The 27,897-nt window shown below is 38.5% G+C and overlaps 1 protein-coding gene across 2 annotated transcripts in view; it reads right to left on the bottom strand.

The window, feature by feature from the left end:
• Nucleotides 1-27,897, bottom strand: part of LOC132151536 (voltage-dependent calcium channel subunit alpha-2/delta-2-like) — a 216,091-nt gene that overhangs the window by 81,272 nt on the left and 106,922 nt on the right. For both annotated transcript variants that reach the window (XM_059559713.1, XM_059559714.1), the window contains exons 5-6: nucleotides 19,833-19,877; nucleotides 4,161-4,299 (exon numbers count right to left, since the gene is read on the bottom strand). In XM_059559713.1, the coding sequence (XP_059415696.1) occupies nucleotides 4,161-4,299; nucleotides 19,833-19,877 (184 nt within the window). The remainder of the gene's footprint in view (nucleotides 1-4,160; nucleotides 4,300-19,832; nucleotides 19,878-27,897) is intronic.

The raw sequence follows: 27,897 nt of genomic DNA, 5'->3' as shown, positions 1-27,897 counted from the left end.
GACAAACTAATTAATCACAAAAATCTGATTTTTTTTCTCTTTTTCTCTAGACAACAATGACATCAAAATGAGATCAAATGGAGAGTTTGGGTTAAGTTGACAGTTTCTGAGTTTTCTCTCGACAACATCTCAAACTTCAATCAACATAAAGAAATCTCTACATGAACTCAAATATTTCTCATTAAATTCTTCAAAGGCCAAATAACCTGAGATTTTATCAACATTTATATACTCATTCTATACTCTTACAACTATTTTTATTTCTCCACATATTCTAGGAGAAACATTAACATTTTACAATTAGTTGACATTAGTTAATGCATTAACTAACAATGAGCAATACTGAAGTATTTATTATTATTATTATTATTATTATTAATAATATTAATATTAACAGTATTGATTATTAATGTTAGTTATTTTTATTTGTAGTAGCAGCTTTTAATCTTTCTTAATGCTTGTTAATAAAAATACACTATTCATTGTTCATGTTAGTTCATGTCCCATTAGTTAACATTAGTTAATGCATTAACTAACAATGAGCAACACATCTGTTGCTATATTTATAGTTACTAATAATATTAACAGTATTTATTAATAGTAGGACTTATTTATCTTTGTGAATGAAAATACAACTTTTCATTATTAGTTCATGTTAGTTCAGGTCGCATTAGTTAATGCATTAACTAACATTAATTAACAACAAGCAATACATTTGTTGCAGCAGTTATGATTAGCAGTATTAACAATATTTCTATTAAGTTTTATTTGTAGGAGTAGTAGCTATTAATCTTTTGTAACGCTTGTTAATAAATATAAAACTATATATATATATACTAGTAGTTATTAACCTTTGTTAATGTTATTTAATAAAAACAAATACATATTAAATAAATATTAAAATAATAATATAAAAAGACACAACTTCTGATTCTAATAATGTATTAATAAATAGTGAAATTAACATTAACTAAGACTAATAAATTCTTTTAAAAGTATTTTTAACTACTAACTAATGGAACCTTTTTGTAACGTGTTATTAAAAAAGTTGAGCATAAATGAGATGTTCATTAAGACTCCCGAGTTATGAAAGAGCAACATCTGAGCACTAGAGTTTTCTGCTGCGCTGCTGGTTTTCTCCTAACACCTCGTCTGAGCATCGCACCACCCACCTCACTATGGCTTTCCTCCAGTGTCCCTTCAGTAATAGGCAGCGATAATTAGATGGAAACTGTGTGGTTGTTTGACCCGTGCTAATTAGAAAGTTTGGAGACTTGGCAGCGGAATTCATCGGCGGGATAATGAATCATAAAACGGTTCATTACAGGCGGGCAAGGAAACGTTCTCAATCTCAATAAATGGCCAAGGAGGCCTTGCAGAGCCGCTAAAGCAGGACTCACACACATGCTGGCCCATTTACTGCATGAAGAGTGACACACACACACAACATTTTCAATCAGATCCACTGCGGTTAGAGGAAAGGTCCTTCTTTGGTCTCATTCTGTCTCTCAGACGTCAGCTCACATCAGCGCTACACAAAACGTCCGGCTAAAGCCTGACTGAGTCCTCACTCGACCTGCGTGTGGATTGTGGGAGCTGTGGAGAGTTTCTGATGGGACACAACATCCCTGTTTGTGACAAAGAAAAAGACAGTGTTTGTGGTTTCTCTGTGATTTATTAGTGGGGTTTTTACGTAAGCAATAAGGTATGAGAGGCCATACTGTATTGTGAGAGGTTATCTCTTATGCCTTTATTGAACTACAACTCCCATGAGCCCACAGTTACACCACGTTACAGCAGACAGTCAAGACCTCACAAAAGTTCACTGATTAAAATAGTGTATTTCCAAAGTAAAAAATAAAAAATAAAAACCGAATTAAAATTCACAGTAGAAAGACTTGCCATTATATAATTATATAATTCAAGAAAAGAAGAAATAATTTGTTTACAATAAAGCTTATATTTTCTGTTTGAAAAGTTCAGTTTTTTTTAAGTTTTTATTTTATATATTGTATTTTATTTCATTTTAAATGTTATTATTTAAAATGTTATTTCCGTTAATGTTTAATTTATTTCAAATAATGTTTTTTATGTTTGTATTTCACATTTAGTTTTAGTTCAGAAAAACAATAACTCCATATAAAATTAAATTAAAGTCAACTAGAAAAAAAATTATATATTTTTATTTAATTCATGCTCCTTGTCCTAATGTGCCCCTAATAAAAATAACATAAAATGAAATAAAATAGAATCGAACAAAAAATAAATGTACAGTATGTGTGTAAACCACTAAGGCATGGATCCAATGTGTTTTACTTCTATTTATGCAATAATTTGCTTGTTTTTAAAGTAAACCGTCATCTAAAACACAGTTGAAAAGTATGTTGTTCACATCTCAAATAACCTGTGTAATTGTTCTCAGTCAGAGAACCGTCCATGTTATGCATCAAAGAGCTCTGAGACTCCAGAGACCCTCTACAGAGTGACATGTGATGCGTATGTGTTAGAGCAGAGCAAAGGTAGCAGCGTCCAAATGTTGGATCACACTCTGCCAGCATCCATCTTTCAACAATCATCCATTACCCATAAGCCCACAAACATCCACAGACAGATGAAGGAGGCACTCAGGACATTCTACAAACATCCATCCTAGTCAACACACTTACAAATAACAGAGCGACGCAGAAACACTTTCTAAACGCCAAAAGAACGAACATTTTTCTCCTAAAGCTGTACTCTTAAAATTTAGTTTATATGTGTGTGTAGTTTAAAATTGTCCGTCATTAGACCATTCTGTGTGTTTAAGAACATGCACGTTGAATCTTGCTATCATTTCGAAGGACCGCTCAAGTGATTCCCGGGAGATGTTATCAAAGACACAAGACTTCAGTTGTAAAATCCTCCACAGACATCAGACAGACAGATATCACATCACGCACACAAACCGCTGGATATTTTCACATACTCGGCTTAAAATGAGAGATGAAAATGCTTCAGTCCCACCAGGAAAGAGGTAAAACAAGGTTCACGTCCAAATAAATCCTACTAAATAGTACAGCAACACAGCTAGCGATCATTAGACACTGCAATAAAAGAAAATGTATTTACGGAGTTGTAACTGATCTTTAAAAATTATTATTTAGAGTTCTGACTTAACCAAAACTACTGTAGTTCATTTAGATCAGAAGTTCTCAGCTGGTGATTCAAGACCCACTGGTCACAGGTTTGATTTGATTGAATAGGGAAAAAAACAATACAATGCGATCACTACTGCAACTATTACTAAATTGCAACTAGCAGTGCTATAAAGCATAATAAGCAAAATAGACTTATCAATCATATGCTGTGTGGATGTTAAAGTTACAGTAGTAGACCGATGTCAACACTGACAGTTTGTGTGACTTGCTCTTATCCACAAAAATCAGTAAAAGTGTAAAATGTGATAGAATAACACAATACATTCAATTTAGCAAATTGCTGAGCCAATGCAGTCCAGTAATATGGTTGATTTAAAGAATTTTTTTGTGTTAATTTTTAAAGGAAGAACAGTCTCCATACAGTAAAAGCAGTAATATTCTGAAATATTATTACCATTTAAAATAATTGTTTTTTATTTAAATATATTTTAAAATATAATTTAGGTGTCCTTGTTACAGTGTAATTATATATATATATAAGTACTGAGTAATATTAACTACATGTACTCACTTATATGGGAGGGTTAGGATTTCGGTTTGGCTTAGGGTTACTTGCATGTAATTATGCATAATTAATTGTTATTATAACAGTAAGTACATGTAACACAGAAACCTTATAATAAAGTGTTACCATCATTTATTTCTGTGATCAAAGATACATTTTCAGCATCATCTCTCCAGTCTTCAGTATCACATGATCTTCAGAAATCATTCTAATGTGCTTATTATCAATTCTGAAAAGTTTGTTTTATATATACAGTACAGACTTTCGGATTCTTTGATGTATAGGAAGTTCAAAAGAACTGGATTTATTTGAAATATGTAGCAACATAATAAATGTCTTCACCATCACTTTTAATCGATTTAATGCATCCTTGCTGAAAGAAGTATTCTTTCAAAAAATAAATGCTACTGTTGCCAAGCTTTTGAACAGTAGTGTATGTGTTTCTTGTCAGTACTCACAGCCCTTGTAGATGTCAGTAGGAATCTGTATGGCTGTGTATGAGTAGTTGACTTTATTCTTGAAGTTGGGATCATCCACAAACTCCAAAGAAAGAGAGTTTGGATTTTGCAAGAGGTTTTCCCCATCATCATCATCCGGCTGCAACGAGAAGAAGCAGAGAAACATCAGTAAACACACACACACACACACACAACAAATGCTTTGATTGACACACAGCAAACCAAAAAATCATTTAGACACATACACACATGCATCCATGATTAATTAGACAAACACTAATTGCACTGACATGACAGGGTTAATCATGCCCCCACAATTCAAAGGTGGTGGCTCTTTGGAGGAAAAGCGTAATACATCGCCAGTCTATTCATCCATGACACAATACAACCGCATGTATCAAAGTGTTCGCAAATTACAGAAAATCAATTAGAGTTGGTGATGGCTATCACATTCGCAGTGAAGTCCTTCAGGCGATTAACCATGCCAATAAATCACCACAGTGATTGGCGAATGATGGCTGCTCTACCCTCGACTTGAATCAGCCACACAAGCAGGTAATTAGCATTTTAATGCATCTTGAATCAAAATTTGACTCAAAAAGTCTGGCTTTCAAAGAACTTCAGTGAGTGAAAGTATCAAGCCAGCAAAAAAAAATAAAATAAAAATGGCAGGATCACAGGATTTTAATGGCTTGCATTTATTAAATACCTCAGTCTTGTGTGCTTAGCATAAGAATTGCGTCTATGCATAAACTGCATGATAATTGCATTTAGTTAGAATGCTGCTCTTCCACAAAAAATTTTCCAATATGTATATTACGTATAATGCCAGACGTAAGTTTGGAATAATTCTGATTTTTTTTATGTTTTGAAAGAAGTCTCTTCTGCTCACCAAGGTTGCATTTATTTGATAAAAAATACAGTAAAAAGTGTTATATTGTAAAATATTATAACCTAATTTTTAACGCTTTCTATTTTAAAAAGTAAGTTATTCCTGTGATGCAAAGCTGAATTTTCAGCATCATTACTCCAATCTTCAGGGTCACATGATCCTTCAGAAATCATTCTACATTTGCAAAATACATTTGCAAAATATAGATGCAACCAGAATCCCACCATGCAATGTGCTCAACTTTATAATTTTCAGTGTGATAAACAAACCTGAAATGATAATCATGATTCATATCCCTTTCATTATTTCAAGCACAAGACATTTTTACACAAAATTGGATTAAACATGCAAAATAAACAAGAATATGGCAAATTTTGTCGTCTTTAATCTCCAGTCTGACCTTTTCTTCAATAATCATTATTCAATCATTTTCCACTTACTGTGGTTCATTAATCTTTGTCTTTGATTCTTTATCTCACGATCAAACACCCTTGCCTTCGTGGCAGGGTGAAGTGTGGTGTACAGTAACAGAGTGGCAGGAGTTAATTGGGGTTGACATAGTAAACACTGTTTTTTTGTTGTTTTGTTTAGTTTTTTCATCAAAATTAAATTCAAGCCTCCTGCCAAGTGTGAGGGCTGATTTATGGCCTGCCTTTAATCGTCTATTAAAATGCAATTATAAACTGTTGTTGAGCTGAACATGGAGACAGTGGTTCCCTTTCAAGGGAACTTCGAACTGCGTCCTCTGAGGGGACACTATGGGGAACACCCCGTCGTGACCCGTGTCTGAAGCATACTTTGAAAAACACCAACGTGTTGGCCGGCGACAGCCTCTGACGTCACGTCAATATCTTCTTCGTCTTCAGTTGACTGTTTTGTTTGAAGCGTGCATCTGAGAAACGACCAAAACGGTAAGAGCGATCTATTACTGTTTTCATCATGGCTTCCACTAGCAAGGCGTTTAGACAGTGTGTGCATCCGTGTCAGCGTTATCTGACACCCGATGACACGCACACTCTTTGCGTCTCTTGTTTGGGCGAAGAGCACGCGCGCGATGTCCTTGAGGGGGCGGTCTGCGTGCACTGCGAGCGTTTCTCTCTGAGAAAGCTCCACTCTCGTTTGTCTCTCTTTTCGAGGAAAGAGGGACAGCCATCTGGATCCCGCGGCTCAGGTCCCGCCGTTGCCGAGGCACGGAGGAGAATGAGCTCGTGGGGATCACAAATGGATCTCGCTGAGGAGTGTAGAGAGGGACCTTCCTTTTCACACTCTCCGGCGGCGAACGAGAGTGAACTTCGGGAGGCAGATGTGGTATCATTAACCCATTCTGACACTGAAGTTAGTGCTCTGCTGGGTTCTACCCAGGAAGAGCAGGAGATATCTGAGAGTGGTGAAGAAGCTGAGGCTGAGCCTTCTCAATCCTCCTGTCCCGCGTATGAGGAGCTGTTAGAGGTTATGGATCGCGCCACGGCAAAATTAGATTTGCCATGGAAGCGTGCCAGCAAGGTGGCGCCACGAGGTCGCCTCGCTGAGCGGTACTTGTCTGACCATAGCCCTCCAGCCCAGGTGAGCCTTCCATTCTTGCCTGACTTACATGCAGAAGTCGAAAAGGAATGGAAGAGGCCGTTTTCCTCTCGCATCCACCGGTTTCAGCATACGAGCTATGCTAATATCGAGGGCTTGCATGAGAACGGCTATGAGAGGATGCCCCCTGTAGAAGAGACGCTGGCTTGCTATCTCTCTGTGGGGCAAACATCCTCTCTTAAATCTCCCGCTTTGCCATCTAAGCCCCTCCAAGATACATCCCGCTTAAATGGCAGGTCATACGCGGCAGCCGGTCAGGCTGTGGCTTCACTGCACACGATGGCGGTGCTGCAGGCCTACCAGGCTGACCTGCTGAAGGACCTGGATACAGGTGAGGGCCTTTCACCTGACCAGGTAGCCGAGCTGCGCCGCACCACAGACCTCTCTCTCCGAGCTACCAAGCAGGCCGCCTCCGCCATGGGCAGGTCTATGGCGGCCATGGTGGTGACGGAGAGACATCTGTGGGTGAACCTGGCTGACATCAGGAAGGAAGAAAGGGGGTTTCTTCTCGATGCTCCGGTCTCGCCTTCTGAGCTTTTTGGTACCTCCGTCGAGATGGTGGTCGGGAAGTTCAGGGAGGCAAGGGCGCGCTCAGCGGCCTTTAAGTCCTTCATTCCACGAAGGTCCAGGTCCGAGCCCGAGCAACTCAGGGGTCCTGGCCCATCTCGATCTGAGGGTCGTAGAGGGGCGCAGAAGGCTAGTGTTGCGGCTCGCGCTCCTCCGCCGCCTAAGGGCAGGGGCAAGAGGAACCACGGGTCACGGAGCGGTAAGCAGGGTCTGAGGGACGTGATTCGGACGAGGCAGCGTCCTCGCCCGGGTCAGAGCTCCGGATGTTTTTAACCTCTGTTTTAAACCTCTGTTTTTTGTCCTCCCCTGCCTAATTCCCCTGTAGCCACCAGCTTTCCACCTTATCGAGGTTAGGTGGACGGTCTCTCACATAACAGTCTCCTTTCTGGACCTATGATGTTTTGGTTGGTTCTATGTTCATAGCAACCGCCTTACTGACGGTCCGGACCAGAAGGGGGGGCCCCGCAGCGGGACTCCAGTACAGGAGGGTGGGTGAGTATGTAACCCTTGCTCTACCTGTTTATGGACGTTATGTTGCTGGTGGTTATATGTCTACTAACAATCTCTGTGAGTTTCCTTTACAGGAGCTAGGTGGCCAAAGAATTGGCACAGCACTGCAGGGAATTCCATAGATGTCCGGCCAGGTCACCCTGAGGGGCTGCCTGGCCGCCTGGCGCATCCGGGGAGGTGGTGGTTACGGCAAGAAGCTCTGTATTTACTGCCTCAGGTGATGCTCCCCTCGCCTAGAAAAGAGGGTTGGAGCTCACCGCTCCCGTGCGATCCAGCGCCTCTGCGATGCTTGGGAACCTCTCTGTACACACGCTTGCCTGTGTACTTTCTCAAAGCCACATAGTGGTCAGTGTGCACGTTAACGCTTTGCGCACTGTCTGAAATCCACGTAAAGTGGTAAGTGTGCACGCAAGACTCTGCGCACTTTCTGAAATCCACATAAAGTGGTAAGTGTGCACGCAAGACTCTGCGCACTTTCTAAAATCCTGTATGGTAAGGGTTACGCGCTCCGCTTCGTTCCCTTTCTTGGGATGATTCGCCCCCGGTGTTCCTTGGGCTTCATCCAACCAGTGTGAATTTGTTATGCACCTCAAGCATCGCTTCCCTCAACATGAGGGGCTGGGTGGACTCCCACATATTGTGGTTATCAGGTGGTAGGCTTCATCAGGCCTCCCTGATGGTGAGCTCCCATATACGGTGGTTGCCAGGTAGTAGGCCTCACCAGGCCTCCCTGGAGATTTGGCTCCCACATACTGTGCGTCTCCACTAAATAGCATATTGTGGTTTTCAGATAGTAGGCTTCACCAGGTCTCTCTGAAGGTGAGCTCCCACGTTCGGTGGTCGCCAGGTAGTAGGCCTCACCAGGCCTCCCTGGAGATTTAGCTCCCACATACTATGCGTTTCCACGGAATAGCATATTGTGGCTTTTTCAGATAGTAGGCTTCACCAGGTCTCTCTGAAGACGAGCTCCCACATACTGTGGTTGCCAGGTAGTAGGCCTCACCAGGCCTCCCTGGAGATTTAGCTCCCACATACTATGCGTTTCTACGGAATAGCACATTGTGGTTTTCAGATAGTAGGCTTCATCAGGTCTCTCTGAAGACGAGCTCCCACATACTGTGGTTGCCAGGTAGTAGGCCTCACCAGGCCTCCCTGGAGATTTAGCTACCACATATTGTGCGTTCCACTAAATAGCACATTGTGGTTTTCAGATAGTAGGCTTCATCAGGTCTCTCTGAAGAAGAGCTCCCACATACTGTGGTTGCCAGGTAGTAGGCCTCACCAGGCCTCCCTGGAGATTTAGCTCCCACATACTATGCGCTTCCTAAAAAACGAGCTCCCGCGATTTGTGGTTGTCAGGTAGTAGGCCTCACCAGGCCTCCCTGGAGTCGAGTTCCATATTGCTTTCAGTTTCCACTGAGGTGGTTATCTGGTAACAGATAGTAGGCCTCTCTAGGCCTCTCTGTAGGTGAACTCCCACATATTGTGGTTATCAGGTAGCAGGCTTCACAGGCCTCTCTGAATGTGAGCTCCCACATACCGTGGTTGTCAGGTAACCTTTCAGTACACACGCTTGCCTGTGTACTTTCTCAAATCCACATGGTGGTCAGTGTGCACGTTAACGCTTTGCACACTGTCTGAAATCCACGTAAAGTGGTAAGTGTGCACGCAAGTCTCTGCGCACTTTCTGAAATCCACGTAAAGTGGTAAGTGTGCACGCAAGACTCTGCGCACTTTCTAAAATCCTGTATGGTAAGGGTTACGCGCTCCGCTTCGTTCCCTTTCTTGGGATGATTCGCCCCGGGGTTCCTTGGGCTTCATCCAACCGGTGTGTACTTATTGTACACCCCAAGCCCCCTCAACTTGGGGGGGGCTGTGTGGGCAATTCTCGGGTAGTTCAGCAGCGCTCCCCTTTTCTGAAAGGGTCACCTATGAGCATGCTGCTCGGAGCTCGGAGTCTTCCTCTCTTGGGAGACTGATTCCCGGTTCTTCAGAGCGCTCCAGTACCACATACTGTTTGAGACGCTCTGTGAGAGCAGGCATCCTGCTGAGGCAGGGGCTGAGGCCTCCAATTGCTCTGCTCCCGGGCCACTCTTCTGCGAGCTGCTCTGACAGAGTTCCACGAGAGCCCCTCCTTAGAACAGTATTTGTAAATCCATGTTATGGTAAGTGTGCACGGGAGTCTTTGCGCACTTTCTGAAATCCACATTGTGGTAAGTTCGCACGCTAGTCTCTGCGTTCTTTCTAAAATCCCTAGATGGTAAGGGCTTCGCGCTGCTGCTTCGTGCCCTTTCTTGAGTTGGTTTAAGCCCCGTTCATCTTGGGCACCACTCCACCTAGGTATCCTCGGATACCTATCTAGAACAGGGCACCGCTACTAGAGTGCTGTGGGGACAGCCCTTTCGGCAGGTTTTTGCGAAAGCTAGCAGTAGCCCCCTGTGTGACAGGCAAAGACTTGGCAGAGGAAAGTGCCAGGCTTTTAGCCGTATCCCTTTAAAGGAATCTCTGTGATTCCATGCCTTTAGCTCTACCCCGGGCCAGGGCCCTACAGGATAAGTTGGGTATGTAGCTTAGGCCTTTGGCCGTAAGGGATAATGTCATAAGGCAGCCGTCAGACCGTCCCAGGGGCGACTCCCGGTGAAGAGAAAAGCGGTAGAGTTGGTACTTAGTGTTTGCCATGATTCTGGTCTGCACTCCCCTCAGCATGGCGGCGTGGGTATACTGTTCCCCATAGTGTCCCCTCAGAGGACGCAGTTCGAAGTTCCCTTGAAAGGGAACGTCTCAGGTTACGAATGTAACCATGGTTCCCTGAGAGGGAACTAGACACTGCGTCCTCTAGCTCCCTGCCATGCTTCGGACGCAAGCTTCACGAAGAAGATATTGACGGGTCCTACGGGCGCGTATTTATAGTCGCGCTGGTAGTGACGTCAGAGGCTGTCGCCTGCCAACACGTTGGCGTTTTTCAAAGTATGCTTCAGACACGGGTCACGACGAGGTGTTCCCCATAGTGTCCCCTCAGAGGACGCAGTGTCTCGTTCCCTCTCAGGGAACCATGGTTACATTCGTAACCTGAGACGTTTTCCAATACCCCTCAATGTGACATAAACACACAAACACACATAAAGAACACAAATAACCTCTTGGAGATGGAAAAGCCCAGGGATTTCTTTCAGTTTTCCTTGCAAATAATTTGAAATGACACGGTACACTGACTTTACTCATGACTAGCTCAAATCTGACTCTAGGTAATAATGTTTTGGCTCGAGTCTCACTCAATGGTTCGGAGCATTAACAATCAGAAATCTCTAGTAGGTGATGATTAAAGACGAAACCCAGACCTGGATCAGCTAAACCTGAACTAACAGGATTAACCACTTATTAAAAAAGTAGTTTTCAAATATTGATACTTAGTAGAGAAAATTAAAGGAATAGTTCATCCTGAAATGAAAATTTGCTTAAAATTTACTCATCTTCAAAATATATCATCAGAACAGAGTTGGAGAAATTTTGTATCACATCATTTGCTCAGTAATGGATCCTCTGAAGTGAATGGGTGCCGTCAGAATAAGAGTCCAAGACGCTGCTTTTCACTTCACACGATGTTTATCTGAAGTGGTGTGGATGACTTGTGGATTATTGTGATGTTTTTATCAGATGTTTGGACTCTAATTCTGACGGCACCCATTCACTGCAGAGGATCCATTGGTGAGCAAATTATTTAATGCTACATTTCTCCATATTTTTTCCTTTTTGTGCAAACTATCCCTTTAAATACCGCAGCTGTGTTCAGAATACATTACTAGTGGGTAATGTAGTTTTTAAAAATAGTACATGAAATAGTATGCAATATGTAATGATAAATGTAGAAAACAGTAGTGTGCAACACTTGTCGCATGACCTCCCTATTTTGCATGTTTAATCCGTAGTGGTGTAAAGTTAATGCAGGGATGAATAATTTATAATAAAACTAGGAACATTTATAAAGGATGTACAAAAAAGTCAATTTTGATCTGATGCATAAAATCACTCCAAAAATCCTGCAGTCTGCTTGTTAAACTGACATATAAAAACAAAGGAAAGCTATAAATGGCCGCACCACCCTGATAATAGACATTTCTGTGTTTTTCAAGGCAGCACATCACCGGCACACACAATTACCCCCCATTTCAGCTTGTTTAGACACGTTTCAGTTAACTGATTTGGAAAAGTCGTCTTTGAGGGGATCTCAGCTCAATGTCCTTTATTTGTTTATTCTTCCACCTGACTATCCTTCACTCGAGTGTTTTTTACCATCAGACGAAGCCAGTCATAATTACTCAAGACAGCTTCTAATTATTAGCTCAAAATCCACACAGGACGGAGTGATTGGCTCATTTTCCCTGTTCATACACCACCTGTTTAACTCTATTCATTACCTCATTTGTTAATTTTATCACCCTGTTTTGAAGGTTTAATTAAAGGTTGAGAGAGCCAGAAACTACATTTTGAGGACTCTCTCAATCGCACCTTTATCTTTCAAGGGTTCATTTTAATCACAAACAAAATTACACGCTGTTTCCACTTTTGCCTTCTGAGGGTTAGTGTGCTAGTGGCACAGTCAAATTTAGCAACTTAATAACCCGAATGATGACTTGTAGAAACAAAAATGCCATCATTTTTTTAAACCCCCCCACAAAGAGCAGATCTTCTTACTATTTAAATCTAGTATGTGAAGCTGTATGCATAACATACACCTTCAAATGACCTCACATCACGTGTTCTCTGCTCTCAACCACCAGAATATGGGAAAAAACATATACCTGCCAAAAAATATGTTCTTCCTTAGTATTTTTGTCTTGTTTTCAAGTACAAATGTTAAAAGATTCTTAAATACATTTACTTTAGAAGCAAAATTAAGTGAGCTAAGTAGTTTTTCTTTTCTTATTGATCAAAATTAAGTGAGTTTATGATTTAGACAAGAACAAATAAATGCCAATGGGCTTAAATAAATCAACTTAATTTAAAGAGAAATCAAGTTTTCATACCCCACTAACAGATATTTGTTCATGCTTTAAGCATAAACTCACTTCATTTTGTTGAAATTCATATCTTCATTTCGCATCTTGACTAAAGGTTTCTTGATATAAAGATGTTTTGTTAATTCTATTGATTACAAAAAGACAAACACAGAGAAAGTTTTCTTTTTCTTTTGCAGTACATGCAACGGTTAATGCCAAAACTTTGTGAATTAAAAATTTAAGACCTTTTTAATACCTTAATTTGTATAAGGGCGAATTAATTCCTTGAAAAGACCTGCAAACCTTGGTCTACAGACATAAATTCACATACTGCAAAAAGCATGTAAGGTAGTACTGTATGTCATTTTATGCTACAGTACTCTAATTGTAGTAGGTTAAATTCAAAACATACGCATGTTGTGCTAGAGAGACGGCAACACAAGAAATAACACAAAACATTTATGCTGTATCTAAATTTGTATTCAGATGACTCTTGCGTGTACATTGCATTAGTGAACTTCGAATCTGTTATTTGTACATCAGGGCATTTGGCAACTTGACATTCCAGTAGGCAGATGTTGGTGTTTTAATGTAAATAATTTTGTGTGTTCAATGGCGATGTAATCAATTAAAGATGAAGCCATTGCACCATCTGGATTATGATCGTTACAATTTATTTTCTTCTGTTTTGAACTCTTTTAGATATTAGTTTAGCCATGCACAGTCCCCTAAGATGTCCACCGTTTGACAACAAGGTGACTCTCATGGCTAATTGGACTTGGGACGCAAGCTGAGGTCTGATCAACCTAGAGCTGGCCGCCTCTGGGGAGGGTGTATAGTGTCAAAGGCCGAAACACCCCATGACCCAGAGGAACACTACAAGTCCACCAGTTAATCGCATGTGCTAGCACAGGGAGTCTCCATCTCATCCTTGCAGCATGTCAGAGACACCCCCCATTAGCTACGAAGAATCAAACAAAGAGAACACCCCCAGAGTCTGCGAGAGCGGGGGCGGAAGAAGACTCATCGGCTGACAAAACGGTAACGACTGGACCGGAAACGACTACCAGTAAAGACAGCACAGCGCAAGAGAACACCACAGCAAGCAGAGCAAGCCCTGCCACAGCAGCGGACCACAACCTGCAGTTATGTAGCTGCGGATGGAGGAGAGTAACATCTTTCCAGGGTTTGAGGATTCACCAGGGAAAGAAAAGGTGCTTGAGGGAAGAGAGACCGGGACCTCGCATTGACTACTTCCTGCGGAAGGGATAAAATCAGTCGAGTGAAGCTCACCAACTGGATGAAAACCATAGTTTGGAGGGCATCAGCACCCCCGTCGTGAAAGAGGTAAACTCAAGCACAGAACTAGCGGTGGAACTACATTCGAACATTATCTTCTATCATACTTTTTAAAAAAACATATAAACTATTTCTCCGGGATAGTCATACTTGCACACACTAATTTGTTTATAGATTTGTCTTCATGTATTTTATTGTTATATTGGTCGGTACTCTGTTAAGTCTATGTCTAAGTTTTGTAAAAATGTACTGAGCTTGTTCGTTGTTTTATGTTGCTGCAGAACAGGAACCTGCTGTAAACCAGTTGCTTAAACTGAGCCAGGCCCGTTTGATGGTGACTTAACTGTTACTTTTAACCTTTCCTGTATAATAAATGAAATGAAATGAAATGAACAAACATCAGCGGTGGAACCCACCCAACCTCCCTGACCTGCAGTCGAGCGGAGACTTCCAAGCTACAGACTGCGTGTGAAGTGGCCCGGTGCTGTGGAGAAAAAGCTGTGGGAAACGGTGAATAAAGATCTGATCGAACAACTTCGAGGCACAGTGGGGAAGAAGTTGGAGGATATGGGAAACATCATCTATCAGTATGGAGCAGAACGCTTTGGGGTGTCAGAGTCGATAGTCACTAAACAGACTCCCACTCCACCAGTCTCCAGGAGGCAACAGGAAATCAAGCGCCTTGTTCAAGAAAGGAGACAACTTAGGAAACTTTGGAAGAAGGCCTCGGATGTGGAAAAAGAGGGCATAAGCACCCTCCAAGCTGACATTAAAACACGTCTGGCATCCCTCCGTGGAGCAGAGAATTCACGGAAAAGAAGGAGGAACAAAGAACAAACAAGAACACGGTTCTACAAAAATCCCTTCAAGTTCCTAAAAACTCTCTTCACCAAGGAGAAAAGTGGAGTTCTAAAAACAACAAAGAACGACCAGCATGGAGGAAGATGGTGGTGGAGGAAGTGCGGCATCAGGAGGAAACGACAAGATGGGCCAAGGCAGTTGCACTCGGCAAACAGGGACGGTGGACACGGTGGGAGAGTGTAGAAAAAGGAGGAGGCTGAGCTGGAGGGATGTATGGGCCATGGAAGCGAGGAATCTGAGCTTTACCATCAGAGCCATATATGATGTTCTCCCAACACCAACTAATCTCCATCAGTGGGTTGGTGAAGATCCTGGGTGCATCCTGTGCTCCAGGCCAGCCTCCCTCCGGCACATACTCACCGGGTGTGAAACCAGCCTTACCCAAGGACGATATACTTGGCGCCACAACCAAGTTTTGAAGAGCCTTGCTGCCACACTGGAGAAAAAAGATCCAGCATCAATGCCCTGTCTTTGTCAATGCCTAACACCTCAACAAAACCATGGGTAACTGCCTTCGTCCGTGAAGGGGCTAAAGCTGCCAGGAGCAACTACACACCATCAGAGAGAAGCCAGCTGTGCCTAGCACGCGACTGGTAGATGCTGGCAGACATTGGTAAACAGCTGGTATTCCCCTCAGAGATTGCCACTACCTCCCTGAGGCCTGACTTGGTGCTCTGGTCCCCCTATATAAAGAAGGTATACATTATCGAACTCACCGTACCCTGGGAGGATTCCATGGAGGAGGCATATGAGCGGAAGCACCTGCGGTATGCCGACCTAGCCGCCAAAGCAAAACATTGTGGCTGGAACGCGGAAGTCCGCCCAGTGGAGGTTGGGTTACTCGCATGTGCTCGCACAGGGAGTCTCCATCTCATCCTGTGTTTTCTAGAATCTACCATCTAGATTTACTGAACATTTTTCTTTTGATTTTCCTGTTGCAAAGTATCTGAAACACATCTCAAAAATAACACATAAAAGTTTTCTGCGGCACATCAAGCCAAAGGTTTCCTCAGTGGGTCTGAGGAAGAGTCAACATCATTAGAACAGCTCGTGATGGAGATCTGCCTGCAGGACCGAAGATTACAACTTCCAGGGCAAGAAAACGAGCAGATCTTTCCTGCAGTAGGTGGAGGAGAGCAAAGCTCCAAAGGGCATCACAAAACAGCATGGAAGAGGAGGAGAGTGGGAGGGAATGGAGAAAAGAGAAACCTCAGCTTGAGCTGATGGACCTGATTTCCACTGGCAGTCAGAAAAACACCAAACAGCTTTTGTCTGACTTTGTCGACTAAAACACGTCTTGTGACGGCAACTCCTCTGTTGTTATTGCATTCATACTCATAGATATTCATTACATTTGAATAGATACTGAAACAATATCAATATATTGAAAACGTAAACTTTTACATTTGTACAAATTCAGATACAAATGGAAATAAAAAAATAATCATTATTATTATTATAATTATAATCATTATTATTATTAATGTAATAAAAGTACTAAAATGAAATAAATGAAGAAATAGTTTTTCTTTTTGCTGGACAAAGCGTAATTAATACTACTAATAATAATAATACATTTTTATTTTTATTACTATTTGTCTTTTCTATTTATTATTTATAGTAATACATGCTATAAAACACTAACAAATAAATAAATAAACATTATTATTATTATAATTTTTAATAATAATAATCTTTGCCAATCCTCTGACAACTGGACATAATGTAATGAAAATTGGCAAACAGATTGGTTTATTATTGAAATTAATAAAAGTAATAAAAATAAAAGATTCCTGGTAGCCTTTAGAAATCACTCAGAAACTATTATATTGATAAACAAGCTAAATATGTTAACTGTAATGTTATTAAACACATATAATTAATCTAATGAACCTAATTAATTATAAATATAATAAAACCAAACTATAAAACCCCAAAACATAATAAAAACAAAACAACACAATACAGAAATAATGTCATTAATACAGTAGAAGCTGTGCTGATATTGGTTCAGAGAGTTTCTGGAGTGACTGCAGTCGTGGATATGAAAGGGATCGAGCTCAGCACACTTTCTGACCCTGTGTTTCGTGGGCTGGCAGGGGTCACGAGGGTGTCGGTGGGCTGCCGTCCCCTTGGCCCCTTTAATGATGAGCGATGTCCTCCAATTAGAGACGTTGACAGCCCCTAAAGCGCCCAATTATTAATCACACGCCTGCCGTGCTTCTACTGCACAAAATCACTCTCTGATTTATGACGTCTCTGGCTCTACAATTCCTCCATTCCTCCTCTACTCATCTGGCCTGATATAACTGCGTCCTTCTGCACGCTGTGAAATTAATCAACCGCAGAAGAGAGTCACCGTGACCTTTCACTTATACAGTGAAAAGGTTGTCACTGAGTATAAAATACGTAAAAAAATAAATAAAACAAAAAAACGGTGACGTGTATATTTGTGTCCCAGAGGAGAACTTAGTTGCTCAAAGGTTGCTGTTTCACAGCTCTGGAGACTTAAGTATCAACATTGTCTCACTTTTCTCCTAAAATCATTGATGTTTCTTTGACTTTAAGACTGGACCTTTAAATTTATAATGATTTATATAAGGAAACTAAACAAGCCTATTGTCAAATATGTAATAAAAATATATAAATATTTTTACTGGCAACAAAACTCAATTTAGCATTACTTTTTATCAGAGGTGGAAAGAGTACAAAAATATTCTACTCAAGTAAAAGTACCATTACATTAATGAAATTTTACTTAAGTACAGGTAAAAGTACCAGTCTAAAAATCTACTCAAGTAAAAGTAAAAAGTAGCTCATTTAAACTTTACTCAGAGTAAAAATTACTTAGTTACATTTTAACAGTGGGAGGGAGTCAAAATGGGACAGGCCAAGAGTGTCAAACTCAGTTCCTAGAGGGCCACAGTCCTGCACAGTTTAGATTTAACCCTAATTAAACACACCTGATCCAGCTAATCTAATCATTAAGGTTTATTTGAAAACTACATGATATGTGTGCTGGAGCAGGGTTAGAACTAAACTCTGCAGGGCTATGGCCCTCCAGGAACTGAGTTTGACACCCCTGGGATAGGTCTATTAATCTCAAACTAGTTGTTTTTAATTAAAGGAATCAGTTATTTAGAATAATAAAACATTTGGGCTGTTACCAGGCAAATCAGTATCAACAAACTCATCTTTTAATGCAGAGGAAATGCAGAAGATTAATTGGAAGTGGCATTTAGATGTATTACACTGTTTAGTGCAGACAAGAATGCATTTAACCTGCAGTTACAAATGCATGAATAATGTTTTGATATACAAGACATAAAATGTTGAATACTCATTTGAAATGATAAGAAATTAATTATTTAAAAAAATCAAAAGATACTTTAAATGTGAAATTAAAATGGCCAGTATGTGTCAGCAAGTCACTGTTAATAAGTGAGTCATTGCGATTGAACCGAATCATTTAAACGGTTGATTCATTCAGGAACGAAACACTCTCACGTTGCTCAGAGACGCAAAACTGTGCTTTGGTGGCTGTGTTTGGAATTATTTTCTGTTGTAGAAATAGAGCTAAAAAGGCAATATGGTGTCTAAAACGCAAGTCTCTTAATTAACTTGTTTACTGAACTGTTATATATATGTATGTATATATTCATGATGATTTTTGGAGGAAACGATGGCATTCTTTGTGTGATTTTGATTTAATATATGAAATTATATAAATATGTGAATTTTCTGCCCCTATATCTTCAATTTTGTGATCATTCTAAATGCATTTTAGGAGACTGAATCACACAGTGAAAGAACGCACTATAAATGCGCGCACACATCATTAAAACAAAAATAGCACACTCCTCGCCACGGTCTTTTTAGCTAATTTGTGCTAAACCTCTTGCTAAAATGTCAAAGCTTCATTTTAACCACCAATGCAACGATGCAATTATTTAGCTTACCTCTACATTCTTGCGCAGGGTTGATGTTTTGTCGAGATTTTATAAGCTGCTAGTTTGGTCTTCCTAGGCAAGTACAGCTTACACTGCATAATAGAGCATACATATGGCCAGGGGTTCACTTCATTTCCTTCGAGTTCAACTTCAGAATATGACGGGGTTTCGTTTTCAGCGGTGTCTGCACCACTAACGCCTGTTTTGTCTGTCTGCATCTTTCTTGTGATTTTAGCGCCAGTTTGCCCTCCTGCCCATTATTTACTGACGTAGTTTCCAGGGAGCGATTTTTTTTTTTTTTTTTTTTTTTACTCAGTAATTAATGTGTTTCAAAATGTAGCGAAGTACAATACTTCAAACAAAATATACTTAAGTAAAAGTAAAATTACAGATTTAAAAAATTACTTTAAAAAGTATTAGTACACAAAAAAGCTACTCAATTACAGTAACGCGAGTAAATGTAATTCGTTACTTTCCACCTCTGCTTTTTATATAGTTTTATAGAAATAATAGTAATAACAACAACAACAACATTAATAACAGTAAATAAACAAATAAAATAATAACAGATTAATTCAAAATACTTCCTTAGTAGATTAGTATAAACAAACTTGCTTTTTATGCTTTTTATGATTATTTTTTATATAATAATAATAATAATTATAATACATAACATTGAATAAATACATACATTTTATTATAATATTATAGATATCAATATATAATATATTGAACACACCTTACTTTTGAAATAATAATAAAGTAATTCTTTAGAACACTAGTATAAACACACGATATATACAAAATAATGTTACAGTACATGCAATTTGTGGCCTAACTCAGATTTTTTCCTGATGTGATGACACACTTCGAGATCAGAGGAAAAAGATTCGGGCAAAACCTCTACAGCTATTAAATACTAAACAGACAAGAAACTACTCCTGACAAAAGCACTCAAAAACAAAGAGTTTTAATTTGAAACAGTACAAAAAAAATAAAAATATTGGTCACTTACAACATCTGAGTCGCCTTTGGAGTCATAGTACTGGATGTCATTTTCCTAAAATGAAACAAAACATAAATATTAGTGACGTAAACATTTATGTAAAAATGATTTCCTTAAGGACCATTAATAACTTAAGCTCATGTCCCCTGCCTTCTATATTATAGTTTTCATATGAGACCAAAAGAAAAAAAAAAGAAAGAAAAAAAAATAGATTAGCTTATTGGTTTGCAAAGAAAATAAAGCAATAATGAAACTGCAGCCCTGTCCTGGGGCCGCTGTCGTGAGACAGTAATTGCCATTTGTTTTGATGCTGTCTGCTTTTGTATTCACTATCGCATGCAAATCTTTTTTTGTTTTCTGAATTAGACATCTGCTCGCAAAGCAGAAAGACTGAGCCTTCTTTTAAAATAATAACTCACTGACTCTTGACATGAGATGAAATTTCACAAGCCATTAGTTTGACCAGATGATCACTAGCATCTTCTGACAAAATCATGCTTTTCTTATTATTATCTTATCAAAAGGATGACATTATAGGATCACTCACTCACTCAAATCTCACCCAACCATCTAAACCTAAGCATTTATATCGATTAAGATGTTTAGCTGACAAATGTGAAACCAGCCTCACAATTCATACATTAATCAAAGTGAATGCTAGATTTGTCAATAAACATATCATATAAATACTGAGACACTGCTTTTCCATTTGACATTAAAGATGAAAAAACAAACAATTTGTGAGAAAATACAAACAGGACTAACAATATTAATACATACATTAAATATTTAAAAATATAATGTTATATATTAATCTTTATCGAACAAACATCTTTAGTAAACTGAAGCAAACATCCATTGCTTTAGAGTTTCATAATTTGTTATAGTTTAATAACGTTTTTACGCCACTTCAAAGAATATATGTTGGTATTTAATGTTATATATTTCACATTAAATACTGACATATCTTTCTTTACTCAAAAACCAAAACTCAAAAAGTAAATTTAACCTCATGTCTAATACTGGAAACATTATAAAGTGTGTTTGAAACTATTCCAAAAAAAGAACAAATGAGAGAAACATTCATGACACAACAAGCTGAAATAGACCAAAGGATGTTCCTAGATACATTCCGGACATAATTTGCCATATTTTTGAGTAGAGAAGCATCCAGTGGTTGTGTAAATGCGAGTGGTGTTGTGTCTGAGATCTGAATGGATCAGCGTCAGTGCTGTAGCATCTCTCAGTAGAGAGTGTGCTGTGTACGACTGACTGCAGTAAAGCACTGTGTTACAGCAGCATGATCATGAGTCCTGATGCCAGCTGATAGCCAGCGGTGGGATGTCTCACGGGGGTCTCTGTCTGATCTCCTCCCTCTCTCGTGTACACACAGGGGGAACCATCACAAGGGATCACTTGTTTTCTCCATTTGGAACAGCAAACTATTTCCTCTTTTTCTGTATGGACTGCACAAAATACTGTGCATATACACAGGCAGTCAAAAGTTTGGAATAATGAAGTCTCTTCTGCTCACCAAGACTTCATTTATTTGATCAAAAACACAGTAAAATACAATAATATTGTGAAATGTTAATACAATTATAAAAATCCAATTCTCCCAAAGATTTGACCAGTAGTCCAGTGTATATATCTAATAATAACTACACTTGACTTTCTATTTCCAAAGTGACAAATGAGTCCAAACCGTATAAGCAGTGATCTCCTTCTTGACTAATTTTTTGATTGGATGGACGAAAGATTGAAGTAAAAATACTAGTAATTGTATTTATTGTTACGATAACTGGATGCCACTTGAATACTTACACATGATGCAACATAATGAGATCATGTGACAATGTAACATACTACTGTTTGATATGTTTAGAAACATACTCCATCATGCATTACTGCACATATATGCAAAATAGCACGCTTCAAACAGTATTATGTTATTGTTTGTATACATATGAATGAATAGTTCAATGGCTGCAGTTATTTGATATCATTGCATTTCGAAAATGGTCTTAATGATGTTTGTTAGTGCAGTTAATATGTCAAGAAAGAGATGTTAAAAATTGGAGTTTATTTTACTTAATCTGGAAATATAGTTGTTCGTGTAGATTCATCAAAGTATTCTATGATTATAATAACTATAAGCAGTATGCTAACTGCAGAAACAGAATGAGTAGAATGTTAGAATGCGATTCCGAAATAGCCTGTTTCTCTCCGGTTCTCTGTCCATGCCAGTTCTATTCCCGTCTCTTTCTACAGTGCCAATCCAAACAAACCAGACGCCTACACCACAGTGACAACAACAGCGTCTGAGCTGGTCACAAGGCGGCGGTCAAAATGCTGACAAATCTACACAACCTTGCAACTCACACACACACACACACACACACACACACACACACCCGCGCACACGGCTCACAGCAGCGTCCCGCGAGACTCTGTCAGGAGATCAGCAGATAGAGACAGAAATAGAGCAAGAGAAAAGTTCCATTCCTTCAAATGAAAAAGCCAGCCAGTCGTGAGCGATGACCTCCCGCCCTCTCCTCCCCAAACCTCTCTTCCGGCCCCTCTGTGTCTCTCAGGACAGGATACAGAGCATCTAAAGCTTCTTTCCACAAAAACACACTCCTGTCACCGTTGTCATTCTATAAAAACAGGTGCCTTGTCCATTTCCAAAATTGTAAGAGTAAATAAAATATTTACATTTATATTAGACAGAATGTCTTTACATTTTAAATGGCATTGCTTCATCCTTAAGGAATTTTAAGGAGTTAATCGATGCATTAAAGGATGCCTTCAGTTCAAGGTCAAGACACTTCAAGATGTTTATTAGATCAGTTCTTTCCTTCTGTACTTTTACCAGCTGTTTACATTTACAAAAAACATGGTAATTGGGTTAAAAGTTTGAGATCTTCTGACAAATACAACAAAAAATAAACCTACAGTAGTCCTTGATGAGGTAATGTGATGCAATGAGGAATAATATAAAAAAAAAATTATATACAGTACAGACCAAAAGTTTGGACACACCTTCTCATTCAAAGAGTTTTCTTTATTTTCATGACTATGAAAATTGTAGAGTCACACTGAAGGCATCAAAACTATGAATTAACACATGTGGAATTATATACATAACAAAAAAGTGTGAAACAACTGAAAATATGTCATATTGTAGGTTCTTCAAAGTAGCCACCTTTTGCTTTGATTACTGCTTTGCACACTCTTGGCATTCTCTTGATGAGCTTCAAGAGGTAGTCACCTGAAATGGTCTTCATATATATATATATAAAATGTAAATATATAAAATATGAACCATGAGATTATTATATAACTAATAAATATTATGCATATAAATATTACATATATTTATATACATACTGTGTATTAAACATAACTTATGATACTGTTTTAATATACACTATCCTATAAATATATTATTCTTTATGTAAAATGAAACGATTATAAATATCTATAAATATATGTCACACACACACAATACTATTTTAATATTTTAACCAGTTATATTAGAAATAAATAAATATTTCTTAATTATTTATTTATAGCGTAAATGTATAACTTAAATTCAAATCAGTATATTGTCAAAAAAACAATTAATAAATAAACTGTTTTTATTGTATGTGCATAATGTCAGGCCAAAAAAATCTACATGAAAAAAAAGGCAAGCAAAAAAAATATATAATTTTTTTAAAGAGTTACTGAATTTATGCTGACACATTTTGTTTATACCAGCGCACAGCAAAATGCACTGTTAAGTTCATTAATGACACATATGTTGATAAGGCACACGTTTTGTAAAATGACCCTCACACTGTGCAAAGGTCACACAATCTCTGAGGGGTTTAAAGGAGGGATCCGGGCGACAGAGAATGAGAAGGACAGAAAATGAAAGAGAAGACAGAATTTGCAGAGAGACGGAGAGGGACGGAGCAATAAGAGCTGAGAAAAGAGGAGCAAGAGATAGGGTGAAGAGGAGAGAAGAGGATGGGCGGCAGTAGACTCTATTAATAGAAGTTCTCAGCAGAGACAATCCCTCTGGCGGAGTGTGGGTGTCTCTAGTGAGCCAGTGGGCTGCAGCATGTGTGTGTGTGTGTGTGTGTGAACTGTAAACATGTGAACTGTGATCTTACAGTCATGCAGCAGCTCAGCACAAGCAGTGTGTCCTCACACACCTGTGCTCAACACACTAACACACCTGTCAAACACTAATAATGGACTACAGGCATGTAGCATAATGTTAAAGTTTCTCTCTCCTAGCAAAAACAGATATAAGGGTATTGCCATGTTCTTTGCACATCGCTATACTTTGCCAAAGTATGTGTGTATGGTTATCCATTATAGGTAAACCATGATATTCAGGGTTATTAACATAAAAATAAACCCATAAAAAATCATTACATGGAATAAAATAAACATTGAAAGGGTAGAGAACTGAGAAATCAAAATTGAAACAACCCCGCCTCCGCAGAAGAAGACCAACACCTACTTCTACATCACTGCCTGTTTAGCCCCGCCCACCGATTCACACATGTAGTGGAAATGACGCATGAGAGATGCATGAGAGGCAAACGCAGGTCTACGCGGAAACTAAACAAAAGAAATTACTCAGAGCCAAGCTGTGGAAAACACCTTCTGATCTTAACATTAGGAAAGAGTGAATCAACTTATTTTTAATGAAGATCCACATCACGTCAATACAAACTCGGTTCTTTGTTCACTTAATTTTACACACATGGAACAATTCAGTGCAGGATTTTCAGAAAGATTGAAACTAAAAGACTTAAAAAAATTTTTTATAACAAAAAAATCAAACACAAAAAAATCACAATGAAAATAATATAAAAATAAATAAATAAATATCTCTCCTATAAGCGAGTATGGTAAGTTTTGCCGGGACACTCGAGTCCATCAAGGCCCATCTGTTATAACCGGTCTGTTTCTCATCTGCACCCCGTTTCAACTCACTCCATTCCTTCACAATAAACACACATTCATACAGGTGAGTATTTACGGTTTACTGGCATATAATAAGAAATATAATATCATTTCATTTAGTAGAGTATTTAATTAAAGACTACAAGGATGGATGATGCTAGTTTAGAAAATACCACAAATCTATTTCATTTAAATTTATTGCACAAAATAAAATTTTGAAAAAAAAAAAAAAATCTTCAAGAATTGTGGTGCATTAACTAATTTTAATTATCTAGATGGAACAAGCATCAAATCTATTTTTCAGTTTGTGCATTTTTCCTGTCAAAGTGCTTGTAGTTTCTCTGCGTGCAAGTCAAAAGTAGTAAAATGACGATAGTCAATTAAACAATTTAAAAAAAACACAAATGAAATATTAACATGGTTCTTGTTCAGTGCTCCTCGGTCTGTGATTACAGCCAGGCTACTGGAGGTCAGCTTCTGTTGCTATAGAAACAGGCGTCTTTGTTCCACATCCATAATAATGCTGATTTGTCCTTTCATTTCACTGTTTCACCTGCTTGTAATTTCACTAGTTCTCAGATTCGACAGCTGGGTCATACAGATGTAAAATTCTGTCAACATGTTGTTCCTGTCAGAAACCCAGCTTTCTTTTGTTAATGGAGACTAAAAATCCAACGTTTAAAAGCAGAGCACCCTGGACTTTCTGTTTTCCACAGAAGAAAGAAAATCATAGACGTTTGGAAAAACATCAGGGAGAGCAAATAGTGACAGAAGTTTTTTTTTAACTAGCTAAGTTGGTTGTTGTTTCATGCTTGACACTGGTGATGATGAATGAGCAGTGATTGTTTCTACCAGCAGGGGGAGATATGTTCATAATAGCATACTACCATACTACTCATACTAATTCTCCATTATATAGTCAAACTGACTTAATACATTCACTAAAATGTGTAGCATATAACTAGAACATGGAAGACTGTATCCCATGATGCAATGCACTTAACAAACATTTCAGGAAAAGACAAATGTTTTTAATGTTCTCATCCTGGAGTCATAATTGATATTGTAAACAGTTATGACATTTTATGAGATGTAATATGCATATGTACAAGTAAATACATTTAAAACGCGGATCTCTCCGAATTAAAAACAAACAAACAAAAAATAATGAAATATCTGATTTTACATTAAGCCTGCTGTTTAACATACTATTTTTAAATTCACAGTAGACATTATACAGAATATACTGCACAGCATGCAGAAAACAGTACACTAGTTCATTGCAACATTACCACACACAGATGACTTGACACCTGCAACAAACCACAAATTACAAGCTGCTATTTATCAATTAATATATACTCGGCATCAATTAATATACATGGGCTCAAATGAACACATCTTTCATCTTTCAAAGGCTCTTTTGAATGCAGCTCAACTTATTTCATCATCTCCATCCACATACATTCACAGCAGCCTCAGAGACTTTGACATTTAAATTACAAATGATCTCTGTGTTATCCATGGAGACAGCTTAGAACAGAGCCTCTATCTCCTCCAGACACACACTAATTGCTTCATAATTACAGCACACACACACACACACACACACACACACACACACAAACACACACATACACAGACACAGACGCCGTCCCCCCGATCTGATCTTTAAAACACACATTGCACAGTACGCAACTCATTTATTTAAGAAAATTTATCCCAGTGAAATGGGATATTCAACTAGAATATGAGCGGGAACTGGGCGGGATTTGATTTTGTCCATCGCAAATTGATTAGATTTCAATCTGGGAGCAAAAATTATTATCGAAATATTCTTGATTCTGTGTGTCCTGAAATGTAAAACTGCTGTAAAACTTCAATATCTGTCACAGACTGAAAAGTGTCTACAAGGGTTATTATCGTAGGATTATTGAATAAACTGTTAAATAAAGCTGAACATAGCAAAAGCGAAATCAAATTATTAACAAATACAATAGTAGTAGTAGTAATAAAATAGCACTGCTCTAACAGCTGGTTAATATACTTTAAGAGGCATTTGTGAAAAGGAAAGTTGTTTCAGGAGTGGAGCAAGTTATGAATTTATGAAACATAAAGAATATAAATGACAAGAATATACATTGAATATAAATATCAGGAACGTTGTATGAAAGTAATCTGGGAGCAAAAGATTGAGAGCTGATATACAAATAAACTGCATAAAAGGTTTCAGCACTTTGTGCTCGAACCCCTAATAATATCAAATGTTCATTAAATATTTATATAATAAAATAAATATAAATACTTATAATTTGCATTTATAGAAAAATAATTATTCTATAAATATAAATTGTATATAAATTATAATTGTATGTCCCCTTTAATGTTTCAAATAACTTTTATGAACATAAAATGTCAAAATATGGGTGAAATAATGTTTATCATCATTCAGCATTCAAATTAAACAACATACTTATTCTGATCTGTACTGATATATAAAAGACTAAACGAATGAAAGAAAAAGTCAAATCTAAACATAAAATATACAAGAAAAAGTGATCATACAAAACTGTATTATATTTTAAATGATTAAAAACTGGATAAATCTTTTGTTTCGTGAAAGTGTCTCTATGTGTCAATAAGGGAGAATAGTGATTACTTTACAATTAAAGTGCATCAACGAAATGTTTACAATAAAACCAGGAATATTTAAAGAGAGTAAACAGGGTCAATTCTGATTTCACACCGGGCAACAACTCATCTTGAATCGTGATTGTGTTAAGTTTAAAGCGGCTGTCAGACTCTGTATTTGTCACACAAACGCTGACAGATGATCCACAGCGGAGGAGAGAATACATTACTGCTGGGAAACATTCCTGTCAGAAAAAACTCAATACTGCAGATACGCTTGTGTTTAAAGTTTAACATGCAGTTGTTTTCTGTTTCCTGAATACATCAATACGTTGCATGCTTTATTCTGTCGACTCGTCAATAGATTGCAGTGCTGGGTGTCTGAAAGAAAGACAAAGGAAGGCAGAGAAACATACAGATGATCGATCCCTGTTGTACTTTACATCAAAACCCATTACATTAACTCATTACACACATG

This window comes from Carassius carassius, chromosome 10, assembly GCF_963082965.1.
Source record: "Carassius carassius chromosome 10, fCarCar2.1, whole genome shotgun sequence".
NCBI lineage: Eukaryota > Metazoa > Chordata > Actinopteri > Cypriniformes > Cyprinidae > Carassius > Carassius carassius.
Note: the sequence above shows the minus strand (reverse complement) of the source record. Positions and strands in the feature narration are given on the sequence as shown.